General features: G+C 37.5%; 1 protein-coding gene across 13 annotated transcripts in view; it reads right to left on the bottom strand.

Moving 5' to 3' along the window:
• Positions 1 to 22,378, bottom strand: part of LOC306875968 (E3 ubiquitin-protein ligase MYCBP2-like) — a 108,966-nt gene that overhangs the window by 28,774 nt on the left and 57,814 nt on the right. For 6 of the 13 annotated variants that reach the window (XM_079426804.1, XM_079426809.1, XM_079426814.1 and 3 more), the window contains 23 exons: positions 21,187 to 21,408; positions 20,904 to 21,095; positions 19,600 to 19,806; positions 18,241 to 18,378; positions 17,979 to 18,157; positions 17,756 to 17,898; positions 16,730 to 16,830; positions 16,360 to 16,578; positions 13,202 to 13,424; positions 12,434 to 12,552; positions 11,964 to 12,051; positions 11,039 to 11,088; positions 10,782 to 10,954; positions 10,551 to 10,695; positions 10,269 to 10,475; positions 9,389 to 9,444; positions 9,177 to 9,292; positions 8,831 to 8,928; positions 6,872 to 6,988; positions 5,162 to 5,302; positions 2,045 to 2,266; positions 612 to 744; positions 299 to 421 (listed from right to left, as the gene is read on the bottom strand). In XM_079426804.1, the coding sequence (XP_079282930.1) occupies positions 299 to 421; positions 612 to 744; positions 2,045 to 2,266; positions 5,162 to 5,302; positions 6,872 to 6,988; positions 8,831 to 8,928; positions 9,177 to 9,292; positions 9,389 to 9,444; positions 10,269 to 10,475; positions 10,551 to 10,695; positions 10,782 to 10,954; positions 11,039 to 11,088; positions 11,964 to 12,051; positions 12,434 to 12,552; positions 13,202 to 13,424; positions 16,360 to 16,578; positions 16,730 to 16,830; positions 17,756 to 17,898; positions 17,979 to 18,157; positions 18,241 to 18,378; positions 19,600 to 19,806; positions 20,904 to 21,095; positions 21,187 to 21,408 (3,412 nt within the window). The remainder of the gene's footprint in view (positions 1 to 298; positions 422 to 611; positions 745 to 2,044; positions 2,267 to 5,161; positions 5,303 to 6,871; positions 6,989 to 8,830; positions 8,929 to 9,176; positions 9,293 to 9,388; positions 9,445 to 10,268; positions 10,476 to 10,550; positions 10,696 to 10,781; positions 10,955 to 11,038; positions 11,089 to 11,963; positions 12,052 to 12,433; positions 12,553 to 13,201; positions 13,425 to 16,359; positions 16,579 to 16,729; positions 16,831 to 17,755; positions 17,899 to 17,978; positions 18,158 to 18,240; positions 18,379 to 19,599; positions 19,807 to 20,903; positions 21,096 to 21,186; positions 21,409 to 22,378) is intronic. The other 7 variants (XM_079426812.1, XM_079426816.1, XM_079426813.1 and 4 more) reach the window with 4 other exon arrangements.

Here is a 22,378-nt window from a genome sequence, read left to right as displayed (position 1 = left end):
TAGGAAAAATAACTGAAATGGACATCCCTAGCCCAGATCCAATATAATGTTACACATTTGTTTTCTTTCTCAGCTGTTTTAATGGCTTAAAATCACTTGTTTTTGGACTGCAATGCTTAAAAACATGCAGCACAGCAACATAATGTGAGTGTGTAACTGCATACTGCCCACCCCTGGAGCATGGTATGAAAAAAGATTAACTTTAATCATAAAAAAACAAAAGTGTAACTGTCACTTAATAAATCATTTTTCTTTTTTTTCTTTTTTTTTAACATCTCTCCAGGATCTTTACTCTCACCTTTGTTGTTGATGCCGTAGTCGAAGCCCTGAGCTCCCGAGCTGCCCATGCCCCTGTTAAACGCCTGGACTGAGAACGGGCTGGGAGGAGGGGTCTGGGCTCCATGCTCCAAAATCGCTTGCTCTGTTCCAGAGAGAAACAAAAAGCATTAATCATTATCAATAACTAACAGCCAGCTGAATTTCAACTTCTGGTCTATAACATTACTGGTTTCCTATTTAAAGAAACAGTTCACCTAAAAATAAAACTGCACATTAGAAATGTTGCTTTTGCAATTAACTGAAATAAGTTTAAGTAGGTGTGTTAGCGTTACCTTCCTCGTGACGCAGGTACTGGATTCCCCCTCTGTCTCGGGCCAGAGACCAGGCCTCCCCCTCATCGCTCTCACAGAACTCCACCACACTGTTCTTATCCAGCTGAACCCAGGTGCCCTCCGAGTTAATCACCTGATACAGACACAGCTTTATTTACCTCCTCTCTCTCACACACACACCTGACACCACATTAATCCAGAGGAGTGCTACTGATTAGCAAGCAAAACTCAGTGGAGGCTCTAAAATAACAGCGCATTTAGAAACGTGAAAACAAATATATGATGTACCATTCAATTCTCAGGATTTATGAATTGAAACCAGTTCGAACAAAGACACTGTTTTAAATTTGACGTGAGAGGAATAGCAGTATTTGTGCAAGTTGGGAGGCTCAGAGACAGCGACTTTAGGAGAGCATTTGAGGACAGCATGACACACCACACCCTCTACTGAGAGAAGAAAGAGCCCTTCCATGACCACACATGGAGACCATTCAAATGCCATGAAAGACAGGTGTTTACCAAGATTGTGCGCCATTCAGAATTCCCATTCAATTCCCGAATTTGAATTGAGACAAATCCAGATGCAGAATCGTAATTTGAATTTAAGGAAGAAATCAATTTCAAAGAAAATTCATCTAAATTTAAGTAGTTTTAACAATAAATCGTCTTTCTACATTGTCTATTCTACAATATCTACTTTGTTACCTATAGAAAGTATAACACACCATAATATAATATACCAGGGTATCTAGAGAAGTTATAATACAGCATAAAATAACAATATATAATATAATAATAAATTGACAATTACTCAAAGTAATGATTTAATTATTTGTGCTCTGTTTCACAACAAAAATGTGCATATTTGAGTAAATTAATTTCTTCGAATTACAATTCATTAAATTGCTCTCCCTATCATTCCAATTCCAAATGCAGTTCCACATCTTATGGGTCAGAACTAATTCAATTCAAATTCACATTCACAAATTGAAAGGGACCCTATTCTTAATTCTGAATTTTGCTCAACCCAGGTGTTTACAGAGTGGAAATTATCATATGACTTCAGTTTTTTTTTAATTCACAAGCTTCATCTGTCATTACTGTTAATAGGTAGTTAGGATCATTTATTAATTGTTGCATCACACAGATTTTCCTACAGAGCATGCCAGATTATACTGTACTGTTACTGTGCAAAAGCTGAAGCCATGCTTGGTGATTCTTGAAAGGGGCTTTAATAATGTGTACAGAACAACAACACACCCACGCCAGAGCCATAGCAAGTATGGCCTTTATCAAAAGACGTTACACAAAGGGTTCTCTAATCGTCTAAAGAAAAATGAAGAATTTGTGTTACAGAAACTGCAGAACTAGCAAGAAATCTGTCTAATTAGTCATTTATTGGCAGCCACAGTAACACAGTTGGGAGTCCATACCTCGCCTACCGCCTTGACTTTGTTCCCCAGAACTAACATTCCAATGGGGATACCTCTAAGGTTTGGGCAGCTTCTGATGTTGTGACCCGAAGGTCCGGTCTTCACTACCTTATAAAGACCCGGTCCGCCACCCTGGCCTGCGCCCAGATCACGTACATTGGCATCATGGGAAGGGCGGCCACTGGTCTCCTTTCCATAATCGTCCAAATTCGACCTGCCCTCCTGCAAAACCAAAGGACACTGGTTAATTTAAGTTTAAAAGTGGTGCATTAGAAAATGTATGTTCTCAAAATATTTAATCTATTTTTTTAGGTTAAAAGACAATAAGACTTCATTTTAGGGCCAATGACAAGTAAGGAAATCCAGTATGATGAAAAAGAAAAATCTAGTTTAACAGTTAATACTATTTTTAACAAAGAGAGATTATGATTATGGGACAATGCACAACCTTGACATTTTTGTCCCCTAAAAAAATACATATATATATAAAAATGAATTTTTATTCTAAAAATTTAAAATTCATTTCATAGAAGCAGCACATTCATGTAAGGTTAATGTATTTTTGAAAATAATGTATATACATAAACTTGCCAATTGTGCTTCTAAATACTAAGAAAACAATCTTTACAAACATCATCTTATCCTAATTGTGACTTGTAATTAATTGTAGGCTGTCGAAAGCAGATCATTATAACAAACATAACTGTGTTCTGATGTCAAGTTCTGCTGACTAATACTATATAGACATGCAGTTCATAAACTGACAAAAATCATTTTGCCTTTGTGTGAGGGAAAACAAAAACATGCATTCACATATTCCGCCTTAAGAACTCGTTCAACCAAAAATTACAATTCTGTCATTATCATTATGCATTATGTTGTTATATGCACCATGGAACACAAAAGGAGAATTTTGAAGAATCTTTACCATATATGACTGGACTTCTTTAACATTATCATCAAATTTATTTGCATAAATTATATTTCTGAACTTAACAGATGTGGTCAATATTAACTGTCATAAAAACTGTGTAACAATTCCTCAAAAACTAATTCACCTTTTGTGTTTCATGGAAGAAAACAACATACAAATTTTTAAAAATTACATGAAGGTGAGTAAATAATGACAAAATGTTTATTTTGTGGGTGAACTGTTCCTTTAAATCCTCATGCAACTGACTTTCAATTGTGATCTAAGCAAAATCTTTACCCAAGATTAACATAAATGTAATGTAATGACCATTAGGTTCTTACAACACATTCAAAACGTTACTGGAAACTTTGTGCATACAAGAAAAAGATGGTAAAATATATTTGTTTCACGCATACAATTTACACAATTAAACATGCAACTCTGATGATTATCCGGTACAACAAGTAAAAATCACAATCCGAAACGTCTCAAAATCATGAGAAACACTGGTGAAAAGCAAAGCAGCAGCCAAGCTACACACACCTCATCTCACAACTCACCTGAGGAAAACAAGATAAGGTCGTCCAAGACAAAAAGTCGATATCCCTGACTCCTTGGCTAGCGCTAAAGATATTCTGAGCAACAGATTATAAGCAAGTCAAAACACGATCGGAAATGACCTTCAATTAGAAACGCAGATGGCATGGTTTGTCTTTTTTTGGAAGAGATGGCTTTGTTGTACTGACAGTTTCTTTATGTGTATTTTAATTCTTTTGAATGTTCTTCATGAGACAGTAAAAGAAGAATTTAACAACTGAGAAGAAGGTCTAGCAAACAAAACGATTCTAAAACTAGAGTTCTGCAGAATATTGTGACTGCAAATGCTCCAATTGCAACAGAATTGAAATCACATCAAAATACGGCAAATGAAAAATAAATCACATAAGAAATGTGAAGATTCATAATCTTCCAAAAAAGATTGGTGGTGTGTCATGCTGTTCATACTGGGAGCCTTGATGACATTTTCACATCCAGAGGTAATTATGCTCTCAGAATCACTCGCTTTCAGGCCTTGGGTTAGGACAACGGCTTGTTTCGTGGCAGAACCTCATTAAAAGTTGCGGGACCCCAACAGCTAATTTAGTGTGAGGAATTTAAATGGATCACCTTTAAACCAATTGTTGAAAAGGTTTCATTGAACAAGTTAAGTTTACAATCTTTACAATTTCAGATTGGTTATGCAAAGAGATTAAAGTTTTCATTGGGCCGCACTGATGCAGCTCATACGTCTATACTGTCATGACCAGGAAACAGCAAAGCTCTGTACGCCGATATTCGTTACCACACAGGAGCTATTTTTCACACCACATATGATGAGTAACAACACAGTAGGGCTGCACAATTATTCAAAGAGATTATGATTATAGCTAAACTAATAAGTATTGATTACAGCATTTCATTTAGGTGTATTGCTTTCGCCTTGTTTGCGCAATGAAATCTATAGGCCTGTTTTGTGTTTTATTTCTGTTACGAAATGAAAGTTGAAGAAACATGACCTGACATTCCAAAAAAAGCTGTAGAAGCAAATCGAAAACAATCACGACATGTTGCACCGCTCACTTACAATGTGGATAGTGTAGATCCTAACATACGAATGAGTGATATGACAAACCTAGAACACTGGAATACACTAAACGATGTTTAGCACAAGATTTTGCCCTTGATTTGCAATCTGGAAGAGTTAAGGCTAGTTGGAAAAAGACAAAGTCAGTCTGCAGATTCTGGGATGCAGTAATTTGCAAAATATTTTTTTTATTTATTTACGAACTTTGTCATAATCGTGCAGCCCTACAAAACAGTGTGCATGAGTTAGTGTCTTTCAACCAGGAGTTAATAAGACAAGGTACTGGCAACATGCACCCACCCTTAACACTCTCCATCCTGGTCTCCGAGTGATCGTGCCCAAACTAAACTACACAGTAGCACTAACACATGCATAGTTGGCCTTTGTAAGTAATCGACACAGCATGCTTGTAGACATTTGGGAGTGGGTCATTAGATGCCCATGATTCACTGTAAAACGAGCCAAACTGAAGAATATCGAATGATCAACCTAAACATGCTGGCAGTTACAAATCCCGTTCCCAAATGAGGAATATGTAGGGGCTCCGGCTAATCTACGAAGGGGGAGGCCTTTTACTTACGTCGACAGGGACCAGGAGGCTTCTGCCCAGATGCTGGTTAAAAGAGAGGCACCAGGCTTCAGTGTACCCATTCATGTTGGGAACATACTTCTTTACTGTCTCATCATTCAGTCTGAGCCAGACACCATCATCATTGTGGATCTATGGGAAACAAGCAACAGAGCGGAGCCATGCCCTCCTGTAACTGCTAACACGCCTCTCGCACGAGCCTCTGAGGCTGCAGAGCCAATCGCGTTAATGTGCAGCACCAACCAATTGGATTTATAATGGAAGTCCAGTTGAGAGACGATGAGATGCATCATCTACAGAATTTGTATATGCATGTAAATGCTATTGGCGGTTGTCAGCAGGGAACAAAAGGGCCCTTTCACGTGACTCAAGTTCAAGCTTCAACATGCTCAGCACGAGAGTCATGCGCTACATTGAGCATGTGAAAAGTGCTGCAGTGCCATCGAAAGAGTAACTTCTGCAAGTTTGCCAGTTAACAAGACAGCAGGAAGTTTACACTACCACTCAAAATCTGGACAAGAACAGAAAAAAATATATATATAATTTTATAGTCACTTGCGTTTTGCTTACTATACATTCCAATTTTCCAAGAACTAATTTTAAGCATTAAACACTGATCCAGATTAATATAATATATAAATTATTATTATACAATGCAATACCATTCAAAAGTCTGGAGTCAGTAAGATTCAATAATTAAGAAATTACATTAGGAAATTAACACTTTTAATCAGCAAGAATGTATAAAATTTAACAAAAAAAACCTTTGTAATGCTACAAAAGATTTCTATTACCAATAAATGTTGAAGAATCCAGGGGAAAAAATATGTATAACAGTTTCCACGAAAATATTAAGCAACATCTGGACTGTTATCAATATTGATAATAAATCACAGAAATAAATTACATTTTAAAATAAATTAAAATGTATATTTAGAATAGTTATAAAATAGAAGAGTTATTTTTAACTGTAAAAATGTTACAATATTACTGTTTTTACTGCATTTTTAAATCACATGAATGCAGACTTCTATAAACAAAATTATGTTATTGAATGAACTTCTGAACAGTAGTGTGTATAAACATTAAAACAACAGATATTGCTAGATAACATATGTAATTAATAAGATGCATATACAAAGTATTCCATAAAATTAAAAATAAACGTGTCCAAAATTTTGACTGCTAGGTGTTTTTGTTATAAAGAGTTTGGCCTGTCATGCAACTTTTCCAATTAGATGTGCTTTGAAAGGTCAACCGCAAATGATTGAGGCAAGTTTCTTGGTTAGGCTGTATCTGACGCGTCTCTCCACAGAGTTCAGTGCACCTGCCAGTCATGTGAAAGGGCCTTCAGAGCAACCGACAGCATTGTGAATGTGAGATTGGGTCTAACAGGAGCTATGAGTGATTGGCATGCAGCAATGGGCTTTTTAGCAATTGGCTGGAATAGATACTTCCTATTTGAGATTTAACTACAGCCTCAAAGTCTCCTGCATGTGAATGAAGCAAAGGATAGGCAAATAAACGCTTGTGACCAAATCAAAAGTCAAACTGAAAGCTTGCAGAAATTGTTTTAAAAGCCTTTTGTTTTAAAACAGAGCATTAATTAATCATTCATAGTTATGTTCACAGATAAAAGAAAGAGAAAACAGAAAAGGACTTTAATTCAGAACAGTTTGGCCCTATTCTAGAGCGGTTTACCTCGTCAATGAATGTGATGGTGCCATTGACTTGGACTATGCCTATTTGTTCGCTCTGCAGAGAGGGGTGACTACGCACGCGCAGCCCTGCGCTGTCCTTGGCCACAAATTTGCGCACCTGAGAGAAGCAGAGGGGGAGAGACAGAGAGACAGATGAGAAGATGGTAGGAAGCTGCAGTCAGAGAGCGAGGAGAGAACAGAACCGCACATCCTGTCAGACGAGAGAAACATCGGTCCATCCGATGAGCCGAGAGACATTCGGCAGCAAAGAGCAGGAAAGACATTTGATTTTGCGCAGTTGTGTTGCTTGTTTCCCAGTTCAATGCAAAGTAAAAAACCCAAAAAAAACAGTAACACTATTTGCACTCGCATGTATAAATAGCACTGACACCGCACAGCTATCTGTACACCAATAGTCTCTAGCCCTCAACACTAATTTTCAACTTTATAAACAAAAACGAACGTACCAATGTGTGTGTGTGTGTGTGTGTGTGTGTATTTATATTAGTGTTGTCAAAAGTACCGACCACGATACCATTCTGTACTGAAATTTTAAAAACCCGCTAAGATTTGAGCGCTGTTGAGCAGATTCTTAAACAGTGCTGATTGGTTGTGCTCATTGTGTTCACGCGCTCAATAGATACATGTGATTGGCTTCAAGGATCATCGCTTCACGCTAAATTTTACACTATATAGCTCCTCATTATATTTTGTGTAGTCTAACTGCCAATGTGTAGGTTAAATGATTATATTTCAACAGCAAATAGCCTAGAAATTGTATAATTTAGAAATTAATTTAAAACCTGCATTGAGTGCAATTTACATGTTTGCATACAATTTTTTTTTTATTTGAGAGTTGATTATTATAGTTAAAAATAAACAGTAATTATATTTAAGTTTGGGCTCTATTGTTAATTGTAACCTTATAGTAATGTAAAAGGGCTCACTCTAGTTTAGAGCAGAAGCTGAGGTATATTATTTTTTTATTATTTAATGAGGTAGATTTAAAGAACATTTCAATTATAATTGAATTTATTTAAAGAAAGAGCAATTTGTTCAGTAAAATACTGTTTATTACAAAAAAAGAAAATGTGTTTAGTATTTTTGCTCACGGTTTTTCCTTCTGCCGAATCCATACTGAACCGTCAAAACCGAGGTGCGTACCGAACCATCATGTTTGCGTAACATTACACCCCTAATATATATTATATGTGGATGTTAGCACATGTCGAGCCACAGGATGTCAACTTCCAGAACGTCATAAATTTCATAAAATAAATGCGGTAATCATATACTATCTTCTTCAGTGGAAAACATTTTTGATCATCATTTTCAGAGAATTACAGTCCAGTTGTGAACATTTACAATACCATTGAAAGGTTTGGGATTATTATTACTTTTTTTAAAGAAATTAATCCTTTTATACAGCAAAGACGCATAAAAAGTGACTGTGTATAAAGTTATAATGTTAATATAAGATTTCTATTTCGAATAAACGCTGTTCTTTTATACTTTTTATTCATCAAAAATTCGGGGGAAAATGTGCCACGGTTTTCAAAAATATTAAGCGGCACAACTGTTTTCAACATTAATAATAATAATAATAAATGTTTCTTGAGCAGCAAATCAGCATATGAGAATGATATCTGAAGGATCATGTGACACTGAAGACTGGAGTAATGATGCTGAAAATACAGTTTTGCATCAAAGGAATAAATTATTTCAAAATGTATTCAAACAGAAAACTGTTTTTTCAAATTGTAATAATATTCTGCAATATGTGTTACTGTTTAACTATATTTTTGGTCAAATAAATGCAGCCTTGGTGAGAATTTTTTTATTATTTTTTCATTCCAATATTATCAACCCCAAACTTTTGAATGTGGTATAAACTGAATGTCTGAAGTGGTCAGACCCCATCCATCAAACTGAGTAATCACTTGGAAATTTGGGAACTCACCTTGCTAGGCTGAGGTTCAGCTTTAGGTTTGACCATCTGTGTGCCAGGAGGGATTATTCCTTTGGGTGGATCTTTGACCTCGACCTCCAGACCAGCATCTGAACAAACATTATTCTAGTCAGCAAACCCATTTCATGAGCTCTGTAATATCAAGAGTTACTACACCGTTCTAAAAAAGCAATGCACAACGACTAGAAATCATATTTTCTTTTTTTCGTTCATTTTCTAAAGAAACTGCTGATTTTGAAAACCTATTTGAGCTCTAGAAACATACATGATCCACTTTAGACACCCTCCAAACACAGAGCTCTAATATGAAGATGAATAAATCCTGAAAAGCAGTTACCGATCTCAATGCCATCGATTGTCACATGAATGGTGTACAGCCCAACAGCACCAGGGGTCCAGTTAGCGCTGTAGGTGCCGTCTGTGTTTGCCCGGATAAGCATGTTCTCACTGGGTCTGAGTAAAAAGTGAACACACTGAAGATGAAACCTGTTCTTACATTTGAATTTGTTTGTAATTTATATATGACATGTAGAAAAGTAGTCTTTGAACCTCTTTGGAGTCGGTGAGGCGAAGCGAAGCTCTTCAAAGGAGTAATTTTCATATGCCTGCATTAAAAAAAAAGTAAGTGACAATGTAATGAAAATTCACCCTATATATTTTGTAAATGCATGCTATTGATCTTATATTGAATGATTCATCCAGGAATTAACTGCAAATTTCCATTGATTTTTGAGTGCAATGGCCATAGATCTCAATACATCACAATACAGAAGAAACAATCTGCCATTAATTCAATTACATAAAGTGTGACTTAAATGTCCAAATAAGGCCGCACGATTTGGAGAGAAAAAAAATAAAAAAAATCTCAGAAACAATTTTCCGATAAAAACTATTATTGCGATTTTAAATGCAATTTAAGAACAATTGCTGCCCTTGTCTGTAGGGCTGCACAATTTGGCCAAAATGTTGTATAAAAAAGGGAAAACACAAAAAAATAAAAAATAAATAAAATAAGAAATATTACTGTTGTAACATTTCACTGTAAAAAAAGCTTAAAAACAAAACAAAACAGAAAAGATGTTTAAAAAAATACTAATACTAATAATAATTATTATATTTGACTTTACATTGAAACTGTAAAGTAACAATACTAATATTTATGGCTGGCTTAATTTGTTCATTTTCAAATGTTAAATTGGTGAACATTTAAACATTTAAAGAGTCCTTAAAATTTCTCTTTTGTTGTTGCTTCTCATTACAATATTGGAAAACATGGTTAAAACGTGAAAATGTATAGTAAAATTAAACTGCAGCCTTTGCGATTTATTAATCGCATTACCATTTCTGTACTATATCAATAAATTGGGCAGCCCCAGTCCAAATAATTTTTGCAGCTACTGTATTTATCAAGTCAGGAGATGAGCGGAACCTTCATCATGGTGATGGCGATATAACGGGCCTCTTTGATGATCATTGGCTCATATGTCGCCTCCAGTTTGGGAGGTGGGTGACCACCGTAGGTGAGATCAGTGCCTGATGTGGAATTAGAGGAGCTGCCTGGCAAACGCTGCAGTCTCTTCATGTTCTCCTGCTGGATGGACTTCTTCTGAGAGACAGGAACAGCCTTGACTTCAACCTACAACACAGAGCAGAGACAGTTAGGTATATGCTGCTTTCATAACATACCTTTTGATACGAGAAAGATGTTAACCTTCATGTTTGGCACATGCACGACATCTCCATATTGGTCTTTGGTCTGCACCACAACAGTAGTGGGCCAGCCACAGCGGATGTCGTCTTTGTTGAGTATGAGCGAGGTCTTCTGAGGGTCTGCGTAGGAGTCTGGCTGAAGCCACCTGAGACAGCAGAATGGTAAAAATGCTAAACAGTACATATTAGATTCTTTATGAATAAAGGGAGCTGAAAAATGTTTGACACCAACCTGGCGAGCCGCCCACCGCTGGAGTTCTGCACACAGGTGATGAAGTCCTCTAGGAAGGAGTGTTCGTTAGTCTGCAGGTGCAGTGGCAGGTTGCCCTCCAGCGCTTCTAGGATTGTGGGAGAGTGAGAAAGCGCCAGTCCCTTCCCCAGGAGCCCTGAGTGGGCTTTACAAACCTGCTCGACACAAACACACGATTAGAGCTCAGGCCGATGATGGTACTCTGCTCATAAACACCAAAACTAGTTCTAATTCAGTACCTGGAGTGAGGCCTCCTCTAAAATCTCCAAATCCTCCTCCAGTTCATTTCCTGTAAAATGGTACACAAAGTTCATGCTTATGATTTTATCAGTGGCACCAATAAAGGAATTAAGCTAACTTCCTTTTTCAATAGCTCAGATGTAGCTTTTCCAGTAACAAGCTACTTTTTAAGACTTTTAGAGGTTCCAGTGTACCGTGACAAAACACAAAATTGCTGTTTAAATGTCAAATTGTGTTATGCTTTACATATATGTAAATATGTAAATAAATACACTACCGTTCAAATATTTGAGGTCAGTATGATTTGTTTGAATGTTTTTAGAAGAAGTCTCTTAATCAAGGCTTCATATATTTGATAAAAATACAGCGTAAATACAGTAATAATACAGTAATACTGTGAAATATTACACTTTTAAATGACAGTTTTCCATTTTAATATATTTTAAAATGTTATTTATTTCTGTTATGGCAAAGCTGAATTTTAAGCATCATTACTTCAGTCTTCGGTGTCACACTATCCTACAGAAATCAGTCTAATACGCTGATTTGCTGCTCAACAATTCAACATTCCTTATTATCAATGTTGAAAACCGTTCAACAGTGGAAACTGATACATTTTTTCAGGATATTTTGATGAATAGAAAATCTAAGGGAACAGAATTTATAACATAATATATGTCTTGACTCTCACTTTTGATAAATATAATGCATCTTGGCTGGGAAAAATATTACTTTATTTTAATAAAAATAATAATAATCTTACTGGCCCCAAACTTATGAATGGTAGTGTATGCTTTAAAAAGGTATCACTGCTTTATATTAGCTAGCTACTTTAACTGCTTAAAATTACGAGTAGCTTGTAGCGTGCCACATTACAGTTTCTACTTATCTTCTCCAGCGCTGGCAAGCAGCAGTCACTCTTACCTATGGGTAGGGCCAGATCCTTTTTCATGAGTGCAGCTGCACACACGCTTCCCAAATAGGCCAATTCCTTCTCCAGCTGAATAATTCCCTGAAACCACAGCCACATTTACATTACATTCAGATTTGCAGCCACATGACAGATGCCTCAAATACACATGTAGTGTGGATCACTATTCCTTTCTCTGGTCAAAAACAATTCGTAATTGAGATGCTAGTAGTGGTAAATATAAATGAACTTTATTTAGATGTCCAAGCTGAAACCGTTTCCACCCAGATTTCAACACACATTGTTGTATGAACAGCACTTCTCATGTTTCCTTTATATATATTTCTATAAACGTTGACCTGCAAATTATGTAATTTAACAGTGCAGAGCCACATAAAAGTAGGGTAAATGGGCTCCTCAAATGTTAATACTTAATTTCATGCATTGGCTCAGGTTTAAGACACATTCATATTGAATTGCATACCTCATCAAGACCAGGGTTAAACTCATAACCAACAGCTACACATTTGAATCCATAGAAACAGGCTTTCTCGTCTTTCACATAATCTGATGCCGTTTCCAAGGAGAAGTGGGCTTCATTACCTGATATTAGAGAAAGTAAACCAGTTAATCGGCGAGTCAGTGTAGCATAACTCATTTTGAATAATAATAAGTTGCAGGGTTATTACAATTAATAAAAGTAAAACTACAACCATAAACATTGCCTTTACTTAAAACAAAAATAAATGTTAACTGAAAACTAATGTATTTTTTAATGTACTAAAACAAAACTTAATTTAAAAAATAAATAAATAAATTGCAAGAGAGACAAAAATAACTTCAACTGCTATTAAAATGAAAACAGAAAATACAAAGATAAAAACTGGTTCAAAATTTTCATAAAAAAAAAAATTGTATCTCAGCAATACTAAAATAAGACTGATAAGGAGGCATCTGCGCATATAATCCTCACAGAGATAAGATTCTAAAAACAATCCCAAAATATTCCAGATTGGGATCTGGTGTTTATAAACCCTCTGTGGGACAAAATAAAGCTTTATCTGCAGACAAATGTAAAGACTCCCACTCAAGGGCCTTGAAGTGGTATTAAGTAAACATCTCAATAAATGGGTTCTTTTTAATAACTGAACATAAACAAATACTGACACTACAACAGCATGTTAATCAGCATGAAGGCATAAGTAAACATTTATAAAGCTCTGAAGTTTGCTGTCCGGGACATCGCTGTTACCTGGCAGCACCAAGACAGCCGTGGGCCAGCCACTGGAGCCAGAGAACTTCTTGAGCTCAGTCCAGCTGTTGATGGTCTCGTGAGCCAGAGATTTGGAGCCGAGCCCAGAGAAATGCATCGATCGACTGGGGATCAGGAGACGGAGGACATCTTCTGGCTGTGCCGTGCCACACTGAGGATCGAACTCAATGGCAATCCAGCGAACGCAGTCTGGGAAGGAAACCTGGAAACCAGCGAAGGGGAATGGGATTAAACCACTCTCATTAAGGTATGCTGGTCATACTACATCTCAATTTGTAACAAGTTGTATACGATGTTGCTGAGGAGTTGATTGGGTGTTCTGGGCTGGGGGAGCTGATTGGGTGTTCTGGGCAATTGTTTAGGGTGTTGCTGAGGAATTAATTTGGTTGTTCTGGGCGATTGTTTGGGGTGTTGCTGGGGAGTTAATTGGGTGTTCTGGGCGATTGTATAGGATGTTGCTGGGGAGTTGATTGATTGTTCTGGGTGATTGTTTAGGATGTTGCTGGGGAGTTGATTGGGTTTTCTGGGCTGGGGGAGTTGATTGGGTGTTCTGGGCGATTGTTTAGGGTGTTGCTGAGGAATTAATTTGGTTGTTCTGGGTGATTGTTTGGGGTGTTGCTGAGGAGTTAATTTGGTTGTTCTGGGCGATTGTATAGGATGTTACTGGGGAGTTAATTGGGTGTTCTGGGCGATTGTATAGGATGTCGCTGGGGAGTTGATTGATTGTTCTGGGCGATTGTTTAGGGTGTTGCTGAGGAGTTAATTTGGTTGTTCTGGGCGATTGTATAGGATGTTACTGGGGAGTTAATTGGGTGTTCTGGGCGATTGTATAGGATGTTGCTGGGGAGTTGATTGATTGTTCTGGCCGATTGTTTAGGGTGTTGCTGAGGAGTTAATTTGGTTGTTCTGGGCGATTGTATAGGATGTTACTGGGGAGTTAATTGGGTGTTTTGGGTGAATGTATAGGATGTCGCTGGGGAGTTGATTGGGTTTTCTGGGCTGGGGGAGTTGGTTGGGTGTTCTGGGCGATTGTTTAGGGTGTTGCTGAGAAATTAATTTGGTTGTTCTGGGCGATTATTTGGGGTGTTGCTGAGGAATTAATTTGGTTGGTCTCGGGGCGATTGTTTAGGCTGTTGCTGGGGAGTTAACTAGGTGTTCTGTGCGATTGTTTAGGGTGTTGCTGGGGAGTTGATTGGGTGTTCTGTGCGATTGTTTAGGGTGTTGATGAGGAATTAATTTGGTTGTTCTGGGCGATTGTTTGGGGTGTTGCTGAGGAGTTAATTTGGTTGTTCTGGGCGATTGTTTAGGGTGTTGCTGAGGAGTTGACTGGGTGCTCTGGGTGGTTGTTTAGGGTGTTGCTGGGGAGTTAACAGTGTTTTGGGTGAATGTATAGGATGTTGCTTGGGAGTTGATTGGGTTTCATGGTGGCTGTTTAGGATGTTGCTAGGGGTACAGGGGTATGTTGCTGAAGTATAATTTGGGCACAAGAGCAAACACAAACTCAAAATTCATTGCAATTAAAATTCTTAGAAAAATGTGCATGAAAACCATAAATCAATATGAGCCTGTGGAACACAGTTCCCTACTATTTAAATAGCAGTTTATGTCACCTTTGTGTCTTGTTTAAAACGTTCAACATCTTTTTGAGCTGCATTAACATGTAATGACCGATCAGCGTTTGTGGTTTTAAAAAATCCACTACTTTTTAATGGTTATCAAGAACAATCAGACAATGTTCATGTCAAGTCCTGTTAGCAGTTTCTAAAGTGTTATGAGCAGGGCTCTGAACCGGTTCAAGGAACGAGAACGAAAGCGAAAACCGGAAACAAACTAAATTTTGACAGGAACAGAACCAGAGACAGAAACGAAATCAAATTCTATAGTTCTGAACAGAATCAAACATTTTAAATGGCCATTGACCGGTTAATAACGTTATTTTATCGTTCCATTTAATAATTGAAATTTGCTGTCAACCAATCACGAATTCATGTAGAAGGCTACGGCCTATATTGCAAATGTGGTGCTGACACATCCAACGCGTGAAATTCCCGCCCGTGCTCAGCTGTGAACTCGTCATAGGTAAGTCGCAATGGCAATGCCGGCATTAGAGTTTATCCGAGGATGGTGTAAGATGGATTCAATAGATCACACGCACCTGCAGCGCTTCTGTGAACGGAAAAAACTGAATAAAACTATAGGCTTACATAAAAAGGAATAGGCCTATGTATAGGCTATATGCACTAAATATATTTCACTTAAATCATTGACAGATTAACAAAACGAAGGAAAAAAAGAGCTGAGTTTCGGTTAATCGTGACACGATCCAAGGTTCACGGAAAGGAAAACAACAGCAGAAAGTAGTTTTCTTTACTTTGCAAAAGCTTGACAGTTTTGAATGTCTTGCTTCTATCTGTATACCAGTATGGCTATCGCACCGGCGCTTGACGCGCACACAGACAACATATTTTTGCGATATTGCAGCCTGTTCATTAGCAAAATTCATTATCAAAATACAGTTAAAGAACCATATAATAAGTAGCACTGCTCCGTTGTACAATCTGTTGCATTCAGCGTGACCACTATGCTGATATGCGAAGGATGATGATCGAGCCTATTTCATAAATAACAATATTTTAGCATCCAGACACGTCACGAATATAAAACATTTGGATTCGTGCCGAATGAGAGAGGTAGGCATCAGTTTCACCTTAAATTAATTTGTTTAGGCTTTACACTTATATAGCCTAAACGCTTTAAATCGCCTTAACTTTAGAGGATTTGTTGTGGAGATAAGGAAACTTTAACCGGGCTTATGTTTGTAAACATTTTGCTTTTACCGGCATTTTAGGCTACATTATTTCTGAATGTAATCATAAAATGCGACTTAGCCTATATGTTTTTTTTCCCCTCAAAACACAATTTTATAAGAGCGTTTAACAATGCAGCAAACATTTTTAAATATCTTGAAAAATATTTCTAATTTTTTTTCTGTTTTCAAGCCCTGGTTATAAGTGGTTGCTAGAGCATTGCAAAGTTATTCTAGTTAGTTGGCAGGGTGATGTAAAAAGGTTGCTAGACAAAAAAAAGCTGGATTTGCCCTTATTCTGCTGAATTTCAAGAAACGAGAACTAATGTACCTTGTACTGGGTGACAGCAGCCTGCTTGTAGGGGTGATCACTCTCTATGACAGCATAATGATTTGAGGTGGTGCAAGCTGATAGGCCCTGCTCTGGCTGGTTCCCAGTGGTGCTGTCTGTGGACTGGTTGGGATTGAAAGCGGGAGGGGCATATTTCTGGTTCAGGGTGGAAACAGCTGGAAGAAGTTCCTGCACCAAACCAAAGACCTCCACTGCAGCCTAATAGAAGACAACAATTAGAATTTTAAAACAGTTAGGCGTTGAGAAGGATACCATGAGAAAAATGGAACCAACAATACCTGATCATTATCAGCCTTGACTGATCCTCAAGAGCCAAGGCTGCTAATTACATGAAGAAAAACTCCCTTACCTTAGGGACAGAGGCAGCCACAGGACCAATGTATGCCAAAATAAGTGGAAGCAGCATTGAGAAGAGACTGGAGGAACTCAGGAGTTCTGGAATGTCTTCAACTGTAGAGAGATCAGTAACATCAATCAATGTATATACAACAGAGTAAATCTCAAATGTTACCAGTCCTTTAGGTTTTTACATTTTTTGAAAGAAGCCCCTTATGTTCACCAAGGCTGCATTTATTTTATTTAAAAAAAATTAAAAACGTAATATTGTAAAAACTACTTCTTTGGTGTGTCTCATGATCCTTCAGAAATCTTTCTAATATACTGATTTGGTGTTCAAGAGACATTTCTTATCATCAATGCTGAAAACGGTTTTGCAGCTAAATATTTTCAAACTTGAAATAGAAATATTTTTAACATTAGAAATGTCTCTATTGTCACTTTTTATAAATGTAACATTCTTGCTGAAAAAAGTATAATTTTTTTAAAGGGGTGGTTGATTGCGATTTCACTTTTTTAACGTTAGTTTGTGTAATGTTCCCGTTTGAGCATAAACAATATCTGCAAAAGTTACAACGCTGAAAGTTCAATGCAAACGGAGATATCCATTTCTTAAAATTCTGGCAGTTTAATGCCTACAAAACTGACAACCAATGTTTTAACAGTAGCATATATATTTATCAAAATTAAGCCTATATTTAAGACAGTTTCTTTTTTTGCATTGTGATCATTTTCATGAGAAGTGTGCATATTTTCCCCAATTTTTTCTGCAATTTCCATTATTCTTAATGGTGATGACTTACTTTATTAACATTGCAGTAATAACAATGAGGTATTTTTTTCATTAGGTTAATTGAATGCTTAATTATCACAAATTAATGTTACAATGCAAAATTTTCATGTTTTAAGCAAAATATGATGTCTTATCTCTATCATATTAACATTAGCTGAACAAATGGTCTGAGTTTGGGACTATGCTTTTTTTGCAACCAATAGCAGATGGGGAAGTTTGTTGGAAGCCTAAAGAGGAGATCCTCACCGTCCACAGCAAAGGCCCTGTGGAGGAGGTCTTTGGCCGCCCGCACCACCACACTGACTACAGAAAGAGCACGACTGCAGTTCTTGTCCTCTTCATTGGCTTTGCTTAACAGCTGTGATTGCAGGTCACCATCATATTCACTCCTATAACAAACAATCCGGATCAACAGGATGTAACATTTTATAAAGATTTTTTTAGGCAGTGAAAGGAATAAAGTACAGACCTGTAATAGAGAATCTGGGGGATCTGGCCTCTGGTCTGGTTAGTGCCGTTGCTGCTCAGGCTGCAAGTGCTGAAGGTGAAGGTAACTCCATCAGAGCACTGTACGGTGGTCATGCCTCCATCCCCATTGGCTGTGCGGCTGCCATAGTTCCGCAGGCGGACAGCATATTTCACATTCTCCTACAAGAGCAACAGGGTAGGAGTGAGTTTGCGTTGAAGTGAAGTTAATGCTTTGTGTGATTCATGTGTAAAATTTGCAGCACCTTCAGAGGAACAGCTTTGTCCAGACGGATCTCAGCGATGTCACTGGGGGAGTCGTCAGTGCTGTAAGTGCCTTTGACCAGTTCTAGAGACGTCCATCTGTGGGAGTGGGTGGAATCTCCAGGGTGCTCCGTCTGAGCCTGATGAAACAGGACAGATGGACAGAACAGGAACAACAGGATAAGATATTGGGACAACTCATTCACACACACTCTAACTTACAGGAACGATTCACCCAAAAACGAGTTTGTTTCAGACTGATTTGGCACCAAGTACCATATTTTGCAGAATATAAGTCACTTTTTTTTGCATGCAGACATCATATCAGTTCTAGCACTGCTAACTTGACATCCCAGCCTAGTCATCATCGAACAAAAATGCAGTCAACCAAACAGTTACACAACTCATTTGAAATTATTAGTTGTACAGTAGAGCTGTGCCAGTCAGTGAGACAGCCGCCCCATCGTGGTGGTATATAACACATTTGTGCCCATGTCCTGTTTTACATGGATTTTGGAACAAAGCCATGTTTACACACAAAACAATAGTTTAGTAATCAAATGTCACATTATTAATATAAAATAAATTTTGATTAAGTTCATCTTTATGTGAGCTGCTCACCTTTTTTTCCCGCGATCTGAATAATATTCCTTGAGTTACTGTACCAGACTAAATATGAAATATTTTGTTTTTCTCAAATTCTCACCATCTTACTTTAATTCAGGGGATTTTCGTTTATTGTATGGGATTTATTTTCCTCGTATCAATCACTTTTAATCCCTATATTTGCATTCTTTAAAGTGGTAAAGTAGAAAAACGCTGTGGATCAGCTATATTTTTACTTCTCAAAATCATTAATTGCTGAAAGATATTGGTCAGTGCAAGAAGACAATTGACGGTGAATTAGAAATGACTGGTCTGTGTGTCTGTACAGGAATGTGGGATCTTTTGGTTTCAGTTTTTATTTCTCTCTGTACAGTACAGTACATTTCCCACACACCATATTTCAGTTTGTTTAGGCTTGGTGTTTACAATAAATGCCACTATAATTTATTTTATAACTATATTTTTCATTCTTGATCGGATTGCCATTAAATTAGAAAGACTTTTTGCACAGTAAAGACCATTGCACACAGAGTCCAAAATTTTTGCACATTAAAAAATAAATACGTTGTGTCAATCGCGTTTAAACACTGATCAGGTTCCATTTTCCACCTTAAAATTAACACCATACAGGTATGGAATTATAGGAGAGAGAGTAAATAATGACAGAACATTCATTTTTGTACAAACATTTCCTTTAACAGTCAGAAGTCTAGCTTCCATGTGACATCAGGTGATGAATACAGAAAAAGACTTACATCATCAGCGAGCACCTCCAACTCGTACTCATGGATGCCTCCTCCTCCGTACACACAGAAACCCACCAGCACCACCCCTGGCTTGTCCATCATGAAGCAGATGGCATCGGGGGAGCCGTTCCCTGTGTTCCAGCTGCGTCCCTGGCTGGTCTTGGTGAAGCGGTTGGGGGTGGACTTCACAGAGTGAAGGGAGTTCAGCCCGTCCACCTGCACAACAAGAAAGAAGTTTCAAAAGTGTAGACAAGAATTTAGTGTCGAGTCAATGCAGCACATTAGTTGTGTAATTTTAGGGTGAACTGTCCCTTTAAGATGAAGTGTCACTTCTTTTCCCAGCAGGTGGCAGCAGGCCAGATAACTGAGGGAGGTTGTTTTTGTTATTGAACAGGAGCCTCCATGAGAACCGCCACCTACAACCATGCTTTTCCTGTGCTACTGCAAACAGCAGAAACTGGATGCCATTTGTGCAACTCTACTAGTGATTTGTATTTCACCTTTGGAAACGGACAGTGTTAAAGAGAAGTAAAGCAGCTGTAATGCTCTTCATAGCATAGTCTAATAGAGCATGACAGGCCAGTTGCTATGGCAACGAGCCAATGGCCTTTTCTGAAGCGGCCGGAAGAGAGATGGACTGCAGCAGACTGTTGTGGTCCGGTGGAGGACACACCTGTGCTCATGACTCAGCTTCCCACTACAAAAATCCCTCATGAGCAAGCCGACATGGAATCGGCATGCTTTAAATATCAGTCTTTCTACAACAATAGTATCATATCAAACTGACAGCAGCATTAAATTGTGTTAATTATATTTTATTATATTATTAACAAATATTAATATTGTATATTATTAACAAATATTAATATTAATAATAAAAAAAATTAAATATTATATTTTTAAATATTTTAATATATAATGTTTTTCTCACACACATACACAAGCTTAAATATACAAATATATTAATAAACATTACAAATAACTATATTAAATATCATTAATACTTAATTTAAAATATATTTGATTTAAATTAAATAATACATTTAAATGCAATGCCATAATTTAATATAGAAATATTTTATATTTGCAGGGATGTCCAGAATATTCCGGATATGTGCAAATCTTTCTGTGGAGCTCTCTGGATACAGATTCTGTGTGGGATTCTGCCCGTGAGGATCTGATTAAACGGGAGTGATATAATTTCTCCTCCACCATCTAAAAGCTATTTAAGGCCAGTCGGTGTGTGTGTGTGTGTGTGTGTGTGTGTGTGGAAGAGAGGAATGAGAGGGAAGTGAGAGATTTGTCCTTCTAACCTCAGAGCCGAGAGCAGAGGCGGTGAGCTCACTGACGATACTGGCCAGCAGGCCACAGGTGTTGGACACCAGATGAGGAGAAAAGAGCTCAACCTCCTTCCGAAGACTCTTCCTCACAGGAAGCACCACAATGACAAGCATCTTCTCCAGAACCTCCCGGAAAGTCGTCATGCCCATGAGATTCTCTTCCGTCTAATACGATAATGAGAACTTTGTAACTGCTGAGGCAGATGAACGGTAATAAAATGTTTTATTTTGAAAAATGAGGGACGTTGGTACTCACGTGGCTGAGCTTCTCCATGTGTGCCACCAGCAGGGGGAAGCGGTGAGCGAGGGCAGAGTCGTTTTCAGTGCTGACCTGCTTAACGAGGGAGCGTAGCAACACCTCCCCATCGTACGCAATGGGCAAGACGGAGGTCAGCCTGACCGACGTGTTACACAGTGCTGACATCACCGCGGCCAGCAGACGGCTGCTCGACGTGCGGAAGTTCGCCTCTTGAATGTCCTGGAGGTCGACATGAAGGTCAACGTTATGATCAGTAGAGCCTCTGCTGCATCTAACCGGACTGTGTGGCTGATACCAGCAAAGTGATGAATGTATTGCTCAGAAATTTGAAAAATAAAATATATGGAGGATGTGCCTCTTTTTCTGAGAGAATCTCTTTGATTTAGTGTGCCATTGGAGATATTTTAGAGCTCAAATGCATCGGCTCTAAATCTGTCAAGAGGTTCATTCGAGGTGTGAGCTGGGTACTGAAAGCAGTTCTGAAAAAGCATCTCTGTTAAAGAGGCTCTGTAGGTGAATATCACAAAAAACATCTAGTTCACATTTCACCATTAATCAAACTGCAAAATTGTACATATTCCCCCTCATACTAACACTTTCAGTCCAAATAAAATATACATGAAAATATGAATCATAATTACAATATTATAATTCTAAATGACAAAAATACAATGTATAAATAAGTACAATTTTACAAATACACATTTACAAAATGTGTACATAATAGTCCATATAGAGAAAAATTACAGGCATCGGTCAGGCTACATGTATCCTAAATATATATAAAAATACATTATATTTTGCATTTCAAGTATGCATATTTCCCTACAAATAGAGGACAATTTAATTGAGTTATGTATTTCACATTATTCTCAATCATTAGATTTCAAATAGCGTAATAAAATTACTATAATGTATTGTATTATAGAGCAAAAATTAAAAGCAGAACATTTACAAACAACCACTTTTTACATTTTAAAACAATTAATCATTATTTGGTTTTGCATTAGAATAGAAAAAAAAAATTTAGATTGTAAATGTTCTTAATTGTCATGAAAACTATTTCAGTGCAAAACAATAATGGCCTTTAATTTGACAGATTTGTTTTTGATTTTGGGTGAAATTCTTTATAAGTTTATTATTTAGATTCATCCATTTATGATTTAGAGATTAGAAATGAGGCCACATC

Source organism: Barbus barbus (genome assembly GCF_936440315.1).
Source record: "Barbus barbus genome assembly, chromosome: 10".
NCBI classification, from domain to species: Eukaryota; Metazoa; Chordata; class Actinopteri; order Cypriniformes; family Cyprinidae; genus Barbus; species Barbus barbus.
The sequence above is the reverse complement of the archived record's forward strand: the minus strand, read 5'-3'. Positions and strand labels throughout refer to the sequence as shown.